The 15,427-nt window shown below is 48.3% G+C and overlaps 1 protein-coding gene across 5 annotated transcripts in view; it reads left to right on the top strand.

Annotated features, from left to right (window-relative positions):
• EXTL3 (exostosin like glycosyltransferase 3) overlaps nucleotides 1-15,427 on the top strand; it is a 230,400-nt gene that overhangs the window by 188,949 nt on the left and 26,024 nt on the right. For all 5 annotated transcript variants that reach the window (XM_054022198.1, XM_054022194.1, XM_054022195.1 and 2 more), the window contains one exon: nucleotides 12,649-12,776. In XM_054022198.1, coding sequence (XP_053878173.1) covers nucleotides 12,649-12,776 — 128 coding nt within the window. The remainder of the gene's footprint in view (nucleotides 1-12,648; nucleotides 12,777-15,427) is intronic.

Genomic DNA, 15,427 nt, shown 5'->3' with positions numbered 1-15,427 from the left:
TTTTGCCTGTTAACACAGCTCCTGCTCATCTTTTGTGATTCATCGAACTCTGTGTATATCCAGAGATCTGTTGCAGAAGTTCCATCTCCAAGACTTTGAACTTGGGGGAAAACGTAATGAAAAGCTGATAGCTTCCATGTAGATCCTCTTCTGACCTCGTCAACACTCATCATGGTACAGTCCCAGCTTGGGAACTTTGCAGGCTGCCCACTTATGACAGTCCATTGTTCCTACTCATTTTTCTCCTGCTTGGTGCACACTAGTTCTGAAGGTCGCCTCCTGAAGACTCGCACGGCCTCAAAGATGACGTTGTTTCTTGGGACTAACTGCTGTCACAGTAATGTGCATCCCCAGCTGGAGATGGAGAAAAGGATTGCCAGTCTGCTGTAACACATCACTTTCATAGCAAGCATGGGGATTGGTCCTGCTTTGAGTAGGGGGTTGGACTAGATGACCTCCTGAGGTCCCTTCCAACCCTGATATTCTATGATTCTAAGCAGGTGATAGGGTCAGAGACAATATAACCAGATGTGATTAATACTGTTTGCATGCGTGTGCTCATTCACACATAGCCACCTAGATTCAATATGCCTTTCGATAGGTGCTGCAAATAGACCTTGGAAGTCACCAGTTGTAGGCTAGGGCAAACACAGAGTTTGGAATCTCTAGACTAGAGGCTAGTTCATGGGAGTCATAAGTGTTGTCTTCCTAACTTTGCCACTGACTTGCTGGGTGACCTTTGAACAGCTTGCTTAATCTCCGCATCTGTAAAATGGCAATAGTGCAGACTTCACTGCAGTGATGGTGTCTTTCAGAAGACCATAAATAATCAGAAACGGATGTTTATAACAACACCTTCTTCCCAGAAATCACACTTAAAACCTAGACCAGAGGATCATTTCACCCACCACTGAAATGCTGTGTCTGCTGATGGGGAAAGCAGCAGCTGTTTAATGCTACCTAACACTTTAGGAACGGAAAAATGCCATATACAAACTGAAACTGCAATGGAATTTGTAGATACTGCTATTGGGGACCCTGTCTGTCTGTCCCTCCCCAGTTTATCATAAACTGAGAAGAACCACTGATTAGAACACACTCGTTTAACACAAGTTTCAGAGTAACAGCCGTGTTAGTCTGTATCCGCAAAAAGAAGAACAGGAGTACTTGTGGCACCTTAGAGACTAACAAATTTATTAGAGCATAAGCTTTCGTGGACTACAGCCCACTTCTTCGGATGCATATAGAGTGAAACATATGTTGAGGAGAAATATATACACACATACAGCAAAATTATATATTGTATATATTTCTCCTTAACATATGAGCTATATGCATCCGAAGAAGTGGGCTGTAGTCCACGAAAGCTTATGCTCTAATAAATTTGTTAGTCTCTAAGGTGCCACAAGTACTCCTGTTCTTCTTTTTTCGTTTAACACACTCATTCTCCATGAGTGCTTCCACACTAGGAAAAAACGGGTTTTGTTTTCTTACCATGTGTTAGCTAGGGAGGAGCCATGGGTTTACCTCAGTCTGTTAACACCTATGAGAACTACAATTGCCTTGTCTTCACTAGGCTTGTCCCATGTGTTACTTACCATGTGTTAGCTAACGTGTGTGGTAGGAACACACTCCTCCCCCCCCCCATCCCCAATAAAGACAAGGGCTCAGTGGTGAAGCTCGCAGTGTCTTGTAGAGTTTGCTCTTTGGCGGCAAGCCAGTGCAGCACGCTATGCTGAGCTGTCAGGATTTTACCAAGGGCACAGCACTCTTCATGTTTTCACCGTCAAATTATACCTGACGCTTCATTTAAAGCCCACGTGTCAAACCTCACTACTGCAATGGAAGAATTGCACCAGGGCAATGATTTTCATGGATTTAGATTGGCATTGGTTTATTTGGTGTTATCGCTAGACAAATCCTGGATTCCTAACTTGACTTTGGCACGTCTGTGCACACTTATAAAGATCCATTTGGCTAACATATCTGTGAACGACAGAAGAAGCAAATTCATATTATTAAAATAGTTTGCTTAGCATTGTGGGTTTATGTGTTACTGAGTGAAGTACATGTACTGACTGCTGGCCATTGAAAAGATCAGAAACTTGTAACAGGAGTACTCGTGGCACCTTAGAGACTAACAAATTTATTAGAGCATAAGCTTTCGTGGGCTACAGCCCACTTCTTCGGATGCATATAGAGTGAAACATATGTTGAGGAGAAATATATACACACATACAGCAAAATTATATATTGTATATATTTCTCCTCAACATATGTTTCACTCTATATGCATCCGAAGAAGTGGGCTGTAGCCCACGAAAGCTTATGCTCTAATAAATTTGTTAGTCTCTAAGGTGCCACAAGTACTCCTGTTTTTTTTTTGAGGATACAGACTAACACGGCTGCTACGCTGAAACCAGAAACTTGTAACGTGTGTCTCAGCAGTTTGACACATCCTAACTAGTTGACTGTCAAGAACCGCATTCATCCACTGAGTTTGCAAAATGTTTGTGTCGGATTAAGAGTTTGGAGCCAGGGTTTGCCGGGATTTCAGTCGGACACTGCCCTGGTTAATTTAAATGGCAGCAAAGATGTTAAAAGCCAAACACAGAGACCGTTTTTCTAAATAACTTATGACTAAAGCTGCAAGCAGCAAATTACAGGGAAATTCCTAGAGGAAGGACAAAAGTAATGGAAAAGGCAGCTAAAAGTCAAAAGTCAGGCAGAGTTTCGTACCCATATGTAGTGAGTCGGTGTGGCTCCCCTCCTGTCCAGAAGAGGGAGCCCACGTGCCGGCACCAGAGTGGGTGGGACCACCACCGCCTGTCCCCGCCCCCCGGAAGTCAAGGGGCGGGACAGGAAGTATAAAGGCCGGCCGCCAGAGCTCAGTTGGAGCCCAGCCACCGCAGGGAGCAGACGTGCGGCCGGGAGCTCCTGCCCAGGAGACCGTTGAAGACCGGGGCTTGGACCCTGGCTGGCCTGAGCTACCCCGGGCCCGCTACGAAGAGGAGCTGCCGGAGCCCGCTCACGCCCGCCACTGGGAGAACCCCTGGGAACCGGACCCCACTAACCCTGAGGGTGAGACTGGACCCGAACCCCTCCGCCCCTGCTGCTACCCAGAGGAGCCGCCTGGGGACCGTTGGCCTGACTTCCCGGCAGAGCTACCGGACCTGCCACCGAGCCCCGGCCCAGAGGAGCCCATGCAGGTGGACTGGCCTGAGCCCGGCGCGACGAGCGAGGTAGGATCTGAGGGGGATCACGGAAGTGGCCCGGGGATAGCCGACCCCGGTCCGGCTGCAACTGAATGTGAGCCTATGTCAGTGTGTTGCGGTCTGGATACCCCACTGACCAGCAGCGGCAGCAACCGCTGTTAGGGCCCCGGGCTGGAACGCAGTGGAGTGGGTGGGCCTGCGTTCCCCCCTGCCACCCTCCGTACGGGTGGCAGGCTTCCCCCTCACCCAACGCTCGGCTACAGAAGCCTGGGCCTTGAACTATTTGCCTGCTCAGCCCCTGCAACAAGGGCCTGAGCTAACTGTGTTTGCCCCGCCCTGATCCAGGGCCTGGGCTGTGAACTGCTTGCTCGCTCAGCCCCTGCAACAAGGGCCTGAGCTAACTGTGTTGGCCCGCCCTGATCCAGGGCCTGGCCTCTGAACTATTTGCTCGCTCAGCCCCTGCAACAAGGGCCTGAGCTAACTGTGTTGGCCCGCCCTGATCCAGGGCCTGGCCTCTGAACTATTTGCTCGCTCAGCCCCTGCAAACAAGGGCCTGAGCTTACCTGTGTTGGCCCGCCCTGATCCAGGGCCTGGCCTCTGAACTATTTGCTCGCTCAGCCCCTCCAAATAAGGGCCTGAGCTTAACTGTGTTGGCCCCGCCCTGATCCAGGGCCTGGCCTCTGAACTATTTGCTCGCTCAGCCCCTGCAAACAAGGGCCTGAGCTTACCTGTGTTGGCCCGCCCTGATCCAGGGCCTGGCCTCTGAACTATTTGCTCGCTCAGCCCCTGCAAACAAGGGCCTGAGCTTACCGGTGTTGGCCCGCCCTGATCCAGGGCCTGGGCTCTGAACTGTTTACTCGCTCAGCCCCTGCCAACAAGGGCCTGAGCTTAACTGTGTTGGCCCCGCCCTGATCCAGGGCCGGGGCTTTGAACTGTTTCCTCGCTCAGCCCCTGCAAACCCGGGCCTGAGCCAACCGTGTTCGCCCCGCCCTGATCCAGGGCCTGGGCTTTGAACTCTTTGCTCGCTCAGCCCCTGCAGTCAAGGGCCTGAGCTTTAACTGTGGCTGCTCCGACTCTGCACTAAAGAGCCAGAGTTCCGGGACTAACTGACTACTTGTTCCCACAGCAGTGAGTCGGTGTGGCTCCCCTCCTGTCCAGAAGGGTCGAGCCCCGGCTAGGACCTACTACACCATATAATATGTTTTTTCCATTTTGCATACCGATAGTGAGAACAGTGCATGTGCTTTGATAAATGTTTCGTATATAGCAGTTGCTGTTGGGGGTTGGCCTTCTGTTGAACTCATATTCGTCTTTCTTTTCACTAACTGGGTAACTGCATGACCCCCTTATCTCAACCCTCCCTAGATAACAGGTCGCAGTCGACTGAACCATTGTGTTGTCACAAAGCTCACGTTCTTTGGGCACAATCCAGCCAAGTGCTTCAGCACAAGCTTAATTTTAAGCAAGTGAGTAGCCCCATTGGTTTCATGGGCTTAAGTGCCTTGTTGGATGAGGATCTTTGCTGTGTTCTCAGGTGACTTTGTGTTTCACTGTTGATAGATTGGAGAAGATGCAGAAAAGAGCCACAAAAATGATTTGAGGGCAGGAGAAAATGCCTCACAGTGAGAGACTTAAAGAGCTCGATCTGTTTAGCTTGTCAAAAAGAAGATTGAGAGGTGACTTGATTATACTTAAGACTGCGAATCTGTCAAGGAGGTCACGGATTCCGGGACTTTCCGGGACTTCTGCAACGGCAGGTGCAGCTGACCTCAGGGCTGCTTGAGCAGCTCAGGTGGCCCCAGGGCCAGCCGCACCAGCCAGTGCTGGGGCAGTCTCAGGCTACCATGCCCCTCCCGCCCAGCAGCAGCAGGAGTTTAGATGTGGGAGGGGGTTCAGGGCTTAGGCAGGGGGTTGGGGTTCTGGGGGGGGGGGTGAGGGCTCTAGGTGGCGCTTACTTCGGGGGTCCTCCCTGAAAGTGGCCAGTATGTGTGGCTCCTATGTGGCAGTGTGACCAGGCGGCTCCATGTGTTGCCTCCGCCCGCAGGCGCCGCCCCCCCAGCTCCCATTGGACATGGTTCCCAGCCAATGGGAGCTGTGGAGTGGGCGCTTGAGGTGGGGGCAGCGCATGGAGCCTCCCTGGCCGCACCTCCACCTAGGGGCTGCAGGGACATGCAGGCCGCTTCCGGGAGCTTGCCAGCCTGCCAGCTCCTGCCCTCCCCTGCCAGCAGCAGCGGGGTTCCTGGGCTGCCCCCTCCCCAACACCAGTGGGGGTCCCAGGCCACCCTCCCGTCAGAGCACCCACAGTGCCCCTGCCCCTCCCTCCGCCCCCAAGCACTCACGTTTTAGTCAGGGGTATATAATACAAGTCATGGACAGGTCATGGGCCATGAATTACTGCCCATGACCTGTCCATGACTTTTACTAAAAATACCCATGACTAAAATGTAGCCTTCTTTGTGGGGAGAAGATACTGGGTACTAAAGGGTTCATTAATCTAGCGGAGAATGGCAGAACAAGAATCAATGGCTGGAAGCCGAAGCCAGACAAATTCAAATTAGAAATTAGGTACAGATTTTTAACAGGGAGGGTGACTAACCATCGGCACAAACTACCCAGGGATGTGGTGGATTTCCCATTTCTTGATGTCTTCAAATCAAGACTGGGTGCCTTTCTGGAAGAGATGCTTTAGCCAAACGCATGTTGTTGGCTCAGTATGGGGTAACTGGGTGAAACTGAACGGCGTGTGAGATACAGGAGATCAGACTAGATGATTTAATGGGCCTTTCTGGCCTTAAACGTCATGAATCTATGAACTTTGCAGATCTTCATGATGTTTGTTCAACTGTAACATCCCATCCGTCTTTGTCTGTCAATGTATTTATAAAGACATCCAGGCACCATTCTATCTGGCTGCCCCCTCTATTCACCCGCCCACACAAACCCCAGAATAGGGTTACATAATTAATATTAGGAAGGTGCTTTGGGATCCCCTGGTAGAAGGTGATCTAGAAGGGCAAAGTGGCATTTAGTTTTATTTGAGCTTTGGACTAAGCCAGGAAGAATTGCTAAATCTCACTTAATGTCATCTAAGGGAGAGACCTTGACTTTTTACTTTGCTGGTATAATAACTTCTCTTTTTTCATTAGGCCCGATAATCTACAGAGTACATTTGTGCCGGTAATGTCCATTTCATGCCCGACAAATTCAGTGGGTTCTTTTTACAGTCCCTTTGGAATGTAAAAACCTTTCAGGAGATAGTATTTGATTCAGGGACTTTATTTGTTAAAAAAAAATGTCCCTGAATCAAAAGACACCATTTTGGATCAAATTAGTCACTTGAGCTAGAGGAGAAATGTTTCCCCCAAGATACTGTTAGCTTTCTCCAAGGTTTTATTCTTCCATCTAATAATATATGATGTGTCCATTTCCCCAGCCCATGGATGCGATGTATAATTTCAAAGTCAAACCTAGTATTACCAGGATAGTAGTAACAGCTGCCCCCTGTCAACCATCACTACAGGTGTCAGGAGATGGGAAGCATCTTAGTCCAAGGTCAAGGTAAACTTGGGTTAAAAACAAATCTTGTGCTGTCCCCTGCAAGGCCAGCGAGCTCAGGCACTGGAAGACCAGAGAGCAGAACAGCCAAGAATGCATCCAAGTTCCAGTACTGCTCTAGGGACGGTCTACAAGAGCAACCCAGCCACTAGGATGAGGCAGCTGTTGTGTGTCTCTGTTGAGTTATTAAACTGGGGGTTTAATAATTTTCTGTGCTCTATCAAACCCAGTGAGCAAAGCCTACTCCTAACCCCCCACCCCTCCTCCTCCTAATGAGAGATCCCTCTGCCCCCTGCAATGGAGATATCCCATCTCCTAGAACTGGAAGGGACCTTGAAAGGTCATCGAGTCCAGCCCCCTGCCTTCACTAGCAGGACCAAGTACTGATTTTGCCCCAGATTCCCAAGTGGCCCCCTCAAGGATTGAACTCACAACCCTGGGTTTAGCAGGCCAATGCTCAAACCACTGAGCTATCCCTCCCCCCCCAATGGACTGCAATGCTGTTAAATGGCAGCTTGTCAGGCAGGCGACCCACAGGGAACGACTCCGGGAGCAGGTTTAATTTGGAATCTTGGATGAATGCATGTGGCACCATCATTCTGCTCTGCTTGGCTGCACCATTCATGTGTCCGCATGTCAAGAGAACTGGTAGGTCTCATTTGAGATCTACCAGCCTTGGCTGTGCCGGTCTAAACACAAATTACCAAGTTTACTTCAGATCCCTTGAAATTGTAGGGAAAATTGAGGTTTGGCATCTGAAAATGCAGAATGGCAGGAGAGAGAGGGGGGGATATTTTTTAATTAATCTTCTAGGAACATACTTTGAAGGAGTGATTGTAAAAAAAAAAACCTAATTACGCAGTGTTGCCTTTGCTCTAAGGTAGACAGGTGGAAGGTGCAGGACTATCAGCTCTGGAGACTGAAGTCCTTCGTTTAATTACAGAACAAGTTTAGCATGGGCAGCAGCAGCGCCAGCTTCCCCCCATGGCCAATCATGCCTGTTTCCAGAGGGACAAACTCCATGGCATTCATTGTGGACCTTGTAGGCTGCCCACAAGGGTTCCAGCTACTGTGGTGCATTGGTGATGTAGATGCTTAGCCACTAGGCAATGGATTTACCCACTCACGTTTCACACAAACCACTGAATGGCCAACAGATGGCAGTAGGCCAGATCCTGAACTGCTGTAAATAAGGACAGTTCCATTGAAAACAAGGGATCTAGAAGGTGTTTGTATTGCTTTACCAGTTCTCTGAGCCCCCCGTTCCCCTGGCAGCAGCCTTTTACTGTAACTGGAACAAGAGTTTAAATCAGTGATTCTCAACCTATTTATCATTGTGTTACCTGGACCACAGGTTGAGAACCATAGTGCGCCCTCCCCCTCAACCCAACCCAACCCTCCCAGACCTCTATGCCTAGCACCTACCACCCAGAGACCCCTCCACCGAGCGGAGCCAGGAGTAGAGCCCTGGGCAGGGGGCCAGGAAGCCGGGAACGCCGCCCCTGTCACATGGCCTGGTGGTCTTTAGCACACAGCTGGGCTGCAGCTGTGTGCTAATTGGGTCGCATGTGGCCCACCGGCCACGGGTTGAGAACCTCTGATTTAAATGGAGTGCACTAAAGCTAATCTGTTTATCCCACTGAAGCTACCAATTTCGGATATGTTCGGCAGGATCCATTTCAATTTCTCAGTTGGTGATATTTGTGTTACGCTGTTCAGTAAGCTTACAGGAGAACAGCTGAATCAATAAACAGTGCAGGTCGTTTCCTTAGAATGTATTGATTCACAAACAGCTTGCATCTTAAACACTCCTAAATAAAAACTTTTGCCTCATTATAAACAATATGCACAACCTGTATTAAATGCAAAAGCATTGTTAATGCAATGTTGTTTGAACAGTTAAATACTTGAAAATCAGGAAGTGTAAAGATTTAAGCTGAATGTGCAATCTGAACTCTGCCTTCTTGCAAATATGCAGTGGTGGTGTAGCCATGTTGGTCTCAGTATATTAGAGATAAGGATAAGGCAGGTGATGTAATATCTTTTACTGGACCACCTTCTGTTGGTGAGAGAGAGACACGCTTTCAAGCATACACAGTGCTCTCCCTGAGGGCTGAAGTCTCATGGAAGGAATTGCTGGCTTACGAATTCAAACCGGTTTTAAAAATTCTTTAGAGCTGGGTCAAACCCCAGATCCCAACAGCTTCACACTTTGGGGAACAGAAGATCTGGATACAAACTTTGCATCTTGCCCCTGTCTTGATGCTGAGTGGAACGAAACCCCCAGATCTGAATAGCCTTTAACATTGGGGATACTAGAAAATCTAGATCTAATGTATGCCCACCTTCCAAGCAATGGAAGGACGTGGCTGCATTTGGTAAAGGCCCCGTCAATGAGCTCCTGGAGCAATGCCCTGGCCGGAAGTTCAGCCCTGCCACCTTCCAGCCGCTGGGAAGAGGAAGGGTGTTGAGACTTTTACCAGGATGCTCTTGGATCCTCTTCTAGGGCCTTTGACTTTCACATCAGCCTCTGGTTAGTAGGTCTGATAAGTGTGAAGTTCCACCCATTGCTTGCTTATGGAAAGGAGAAGAAACTTCTCTCTCTCTCTCTCTCTCTGCCTCATGCTGCTCTTCCTCCCTTTTCCCTTCATCTGTCCATTGCCTACTTAGCTTGTAAGCTCCTCAGGGCAAAGACCTTGTCCATAAAATACCTAACACAGTCTTGATGCTATAGAGCTAAGTAATTTAAAGAGTGTTTCACTGTGGTCTCAGTCTAATTCCCACTAAAGTCAATGAAAAGTCTTCTGTCGCCTTGAAGGGATCAGGCTTTATAATGATAATAAATTCCATTGTATGTGGGAGAGACAGTGTGTCAGAGCACTCTCCTCCCCACCAAAATTATATTGGCAGGGTTGTTAGTTACTTAGACACAGTCGATGCAAGTAAAAAGCTGCAGAGAGGAAGAAAATATTCTTTAAGAAGTCACCGATGGCCAGGATTTTCTTACGAGATATGATGAGGGGAAATGATGCATATTGCAAAAATGCAGCACGACATCCATTAGGGAATGAAACCCATTTTGTATTGTTGAATAGACGTATGGAATGATGAATAGCTCCCAACTGAATACAAGGCTGTAATTTACTGGAGGGGCTCTCGCCGATGTTATAAACTATAAAACCTCCTCTCCAGCCGTTTTTACAATAGCTGCACAATCCTGACACTGACTTAAGTCTTTAGCAATCCATGGAGAGCTGGTGTGCAAGGCAAACGAAGCTGTTAGAATGCAAACAGGAAGAAGGAGTCCGCAGCATGGAGGAGGAAGGAGGCTTACTGAGGCTTTTAGCATTCACATAATAAAGTTGTGACCCTGTAAATGGAATAATACATCGGATGATAAATTATAATAGGGCTGGAGATGGGAGTTAATAGCTCTCAATTAAACAGACAGAATGGTGGTTTTTCTCTGCAGCCACTCCTCTCCCTCGGGTATCTGATTTTTCTGAACGACTGACTGCATAGCTCAGGCTTTTCTCTGCGTGTAATTTTATTGAGTCTCTTCCGGTGACTGCAGTCCTTCGTGCCGAATTCCGTTAAAGCAAGGGCTCTGACGTGATTAGGTGACCCACTGAGCAGCAGGGAAGCGTCAACTGACAGCTTCATCCTGGAACATCCACTTGCTCCTGTCATCCTGTTGGCCTAAAGTGCTGGCTCTCCTCTGAGAAGTGACTCTGTTCAAGTGGTATCTTGTGCATGTGGAGAGTCGCGTCGTCTTACTCCTGTGACTAAAATACATTTTTGCTCCTGCTGTCGCTGCAGAGCCAACCCAGCTAAGGGAGAGTGAGCTGGACCCTTCTCCTCCTCGTGCATCAGCGGCAGAATTGTTTGCTCAGGACAGTTACAGGGCCAGTCAGTGATGCTGCAAAGGAAATGTTTCAATCCTTCCTGTCACCCAGAGCCATACCCAGTGGTCATCCTTGACTCCTCCCCCTTTCTTGCCCCGCACACCCCAGCCACTACCACTTCTTCCTCAGTAACATTTTTAGGATTGCCCTTTTTGTCCCAGACCACACGGCTCAAACTCTTCTCACGGTTCTTGTGGTCTCCCACTGTGACTATGGCAGCCTCCTACCCTCTGGCCTTGCTGACGCCCAGTCCAAGTATCCTCCTTGTCCTTTATTATGACCATGTCAGCCCCCTTTTGCAATCTTCAATCAGCTCCTCATTTCCACTGCATCATGTTCAAACCCTAAGCCCTTCACCGCCCACCTCTCCTGCTTATCAGCTCTTTTCTCTTACCAAGCCACCGCACCAGTGACCGTGCCATCCTCGTGTACCCAACTGTCCATTTCTTCCATGCTGCTCCCTATGCTTGGAACACCCTCACTGGCTTAGTCTAAAACCACTACCCTCCTCCAGACCCTTCGACGGTGATTTGTGTAGGAAACTGCCGTCTGATGTAGTCCCCTGATAGAAGACTGCTTGGTGATCTCATCTGTTGTATCCGTTTAACTAGGACTGAGATAAACACAAATACTATCATCATTTTGTCACTTCTCCACCTTGGAAAAAATCCGTCTTCCCATATTGTGTGTCTGTTTGTGGTTGGTATTCTCCGATGTGAACTAATTGAATAGGCAGCCCCTCTATTGTGTGAACGCTGCCTGCTCAGCTGTGGCCTCGATACACTCCAACTTATAGTTGCGTAATTTATTCACTCTCTGCAATAAATTGTTTGTGCTTTTGATGGATCTTTCGTGAAATATTTTAATGCATTCCTGTTGGACGTTCTATTTTTTTTCCAGTCGCTATTGATGAAAGAGAGCACTAACGCTGGCTTTACGTGGGACTTTAATCACACCAGCTGTCACCCAGATCCCGGATACAAATATTTTCCACTGTTAATGGTTTCAGTGTGTTTTTTTTATATGATCAGATGTAATCTTATTTAATGGAGTTTGATTGCTACAATGCTGTATTCTTTGCAGACTTTTTTTTTTTTTTTTAAAGCCTGGGGAGATCGTTTAGAAGAGAGCAACAGAAATGATTAAAGGGCTGGAGAGATTTATCTAGGAGGAAAGACCTAAAAGAATTGGTCTATATTTGAATTGGTCATGAATTAGGTATAGCTTGACTAGGCTAGGGGTGAATAACGAAGAGTCTTGGAGGGGGGGTCATGATTGAAAGTGTAATCAACCAAGAAGCGGGAGGAATTGAATATGATTTCAGGGGTGTATGGCTAGGAGTAATGGGATAAATATAAAAAAGGGAAATTTTAGGATGAATATGTGGAGAAACTTCCTGAAAATGAGATGTATTGGATTTGATCCTCTTACAGGGAAGTGATGGATGCTTCATCCCACAGTATGTTTAAGATCCGACTGGACAAAGCACAGGAAAATATATTGCAAGATCAGTCCTTCACTAGCCATGGTATAGCCTAGCTGTCCTCGCAGACGTTTTTCTCATCTCTAATTTCAGTCATTCTGTTACTTTTATAGATGATCAGGAAATTGACAGGAAACAATGAGTAAAATGTTGGGCTCCGTATAACCTCAGCTGATGTATATTGGCTCCATCTGACTTCAGGGGAGTTTAATCTGATTTACTGATGTGCCCCTTGATGTGGAGTAACTCCGGTGGCCAAGTGAGACAGGTTGGAATCTGTAATTCAAGGAGCTGGAATTCACTGAATTCAGTGTGGGAGCAGAAACCTTTTTTTTTTTTTTTTTTTTTTTTTGTGTGAGGTACTGGGGCCTAACGGCAGTATAGAAACATGGCCTTCTAACTGCAGCTGCTGGAGTGGCCTGCCCCATCTCTAAAGCTATGTTATGTCAGTCTGGCAAGCGCCTAGCTATAATTGTTGTGTGTTTGTTAGGTTGTCCGCACAGAAAAGAACAGTCTGAACAACAGGTTCCTGCCATGGGATGAGATCGAGACAGAGGCCGTTCTGTCTATCGACGACGATGCCCACCTTCGCCATGACGAGATCATGTTTGGGTTCCGGTGAGTGGCGTAAAGTTTGTGCGTGTGTGGTTGGTTGGGGTCTTGGGGACTGGGCCGTATACAATCAAGCCATGTTCCATTCAGATCCACACTCTGAAGTGTGGTTAAAGCCAGGAACTGAAGTCAGGAGAAGTATGATTCTATTCCTGGTTCTGCTACTGATTTCCTTGGTCACTTTGACCAGAGTTTTGAAACTTGGGTGCCTAAAGTTAGACACTTAAAATTCATTTATGGCACCGAAATAATGGACCTAATTTTCAGAAATGCTGAGCACCTGCAGCTCTCATTGCTTTCACCGGGCATTGCAATTGTTCAGTGCTTTGGAAAAGTCAGGCACTCTCATTTCAAAACGTTAGGCTTCACCTTTTTGAGGGCAGTTTCCCCATCTCTAATATGGAGACAGTCATATGTCCGTATCTCAGAGGGAGGTGGCGGGTTAATGACTAATCATAAAGTGCTTGGAGATCCCTGGCTGAAAGGTGCTATAAATACAAAGTCTGTATTTATTCTTAGACAGGAAAACAATGTTAAGAGAACTTTAATAGGGTTACAGAGAGTCATGTGGCACTTTTAAGACTAACAGATGTATTGGAGCATAAGCTTTCATGGGTGAATACCCACTTCGTCAGACGCATGCGTATTCACCCATGAAAGTTAATGCTCCAATACATCTGTTAGTCTTAAAGGTGCCACAAGACTCTCTGTTGCTTTTTACAGCTCCAGACTAACACGGCTACCCCTCTGATACTTAATAGGGTTACAAAGTCAAGCACACAAATGTCAGGAAATGCCACAATTAAGGTTTCCTGTGCAATTATTATAATTACATGATCACATACTGCTTTTTCCACAAGAAAAGGTCCCCGCAGTTTTTTAACGTGGACAAAATAACATTTTTCTCTAGTCCTGTTCTCAGAAATGTCTAAACCGTTCTGGAGGAAAGTTTCAGCCCAAATAGTTTGGCAAAGTTATAAGCAACTAAAAACAGGGTCTTATAATGGGAAGTGTTGGGTAGCCTTAAAAACATCTGGTGCTACCAGCCCTACCCATCATTACTGCTATCCTCACCTGTTCAGCATTTAGACCTGACCAAAACCCCCTAAATTAAAATACTTCTAAATAACTGACGTAATGTGCCTGAATGAGTTAAGTTTAAGGTTCTTGACTGTGACAATAAAGTTTCCATTTGGGTGCTTCAGGAGTTGATAACAGGGTAGATGCCTTTTGCTCCTATGCTGCGGGGTCAAATCCAGCTCAGGTGGGAAGTGACAAAAGCTGGTGCAAACTGATGGTTGGTCAGCAGCCTCTGTGAAGTGAGTTGATGGTCTATACTGTGCCATAGTGTTCACATCTCTCATATACTCCCTCAAATTGTCCCCCTTGTTGACAAAGTCAACAGAGTTCCCGGATTGAATGGACCAAGGGATTTAAACTCCCCCTCCCATGCTTAGAGGTTAGCCTGTCCAGGTGTGGGGCTAAGTTCCCTGTAAGCTGCGCGGCCACGCAGCAGCCTATTTAGCACCGTGCAGGTGCTCAGGGAACCTGTCCAGCCCGGACTTGTCGGGGCAGGGGCGGCCTGGACCTGCCGCAGCCAGGGGTGGGGCACACCTCCCCCGGCCCAAACCCAGCTCTGGCCCGGGCCTGCCGCAGCCAGAGGTGCCTATCCCGCAGCCCCAGCCCTGGAGCTGCCACAGCGGAGAGAGGCACCTCTCCCCACCCAGCCCAGGTGCTGCTGGGGGGAGTCCTCTCTCCCCGCCATAGCCCCAGAGCACCCTCCTGTACCCCAAAACCCTCATCCCCAGCCCCACCCCAGAGCCCGCACCCCCAGCTGGAGCCTTCACACCCCTGCACCCCAACCCTCTACACCAGCCCTGAGCCCCTTCCCACACTCCAAACCCCTCGGCCCCACCCCATGAATTTTGTTATGTGCACCAATATGGAGGTGATGTGTCACACATCACCTCCACGTTGGTGTACATAACAAAATTCATTCCGCACATGGGTGGGAAAAATTAGAGTGAACGCTGGTGTGGGTGTGTCTACTGTTGACATTAGCTGCACCTATTTAATTTGGTCCGTAGTGGGTGGCAGCATAAAGACGGGCAGTCCCTCTGGGACCGCTTCCATGTAGGTGCTGATGGGGAAGCTGGGCCTATGCATCAGTTGAATGGATTATCCACCGGCTGCAGGATGGCAGCTTCAATTATGAAAGCCTGAAGAAGCATGGGGGTGGTGGGGGTGACGTCGCCTTGTTTGTGCTGCTGTCAGTGGTGGTGGAATTGTCAGTTTGACATATTGTCCTTCCCTGCCAAGCGCTGCCGGCAGTCCTCCTGAATCTCTCCCCTCGCAGATCTCTTCTGCCTCTGGCACGTTGGCTGTGGCTGTATTACATTTCACAGAACATCCTGTCAGCCGCTTGTTGTTGTTATTGTCCCCGTCCCTCTCCTGCTTCAGCATCTAAACTTCCATCCGCTCTGCACTTGCAGAGGGTTTCCTGGTTGCAGAGGCAGGCGCCTGGGGTGAAGCACTGAACTGGGGAGAGGGAGCGAGGACAATCTCTGTTCCATCCGCTGATGGAATCTGGCTGTCAGAGCGGCTGTGGAAGCAGGTTCTAACTGAGTCTGAGCTGCCATCGTGGGAGGCTCTGGGGC

The sequence above is a fragment of the Malaclemys terrapin genome, chromosome 3 (genome assembly GCF_027887155.1).
Source record: "Malaclemys terrapin pileata isolate rMalTer1 chromosome 3, rMalTer1.hap1, whole genome shotgun sequence".
Taxonomy (NCBI): Eukaryota; Metazoa; Chordata; order Testudines; family Emydidae; genus Malaclemys; species Malaclemys terrapin.
The sequence above is the reverse complement of the archived record's forward strand: the minus strand, read 5'-3'. Positions and strand labels throughout refer to the sequence as shown.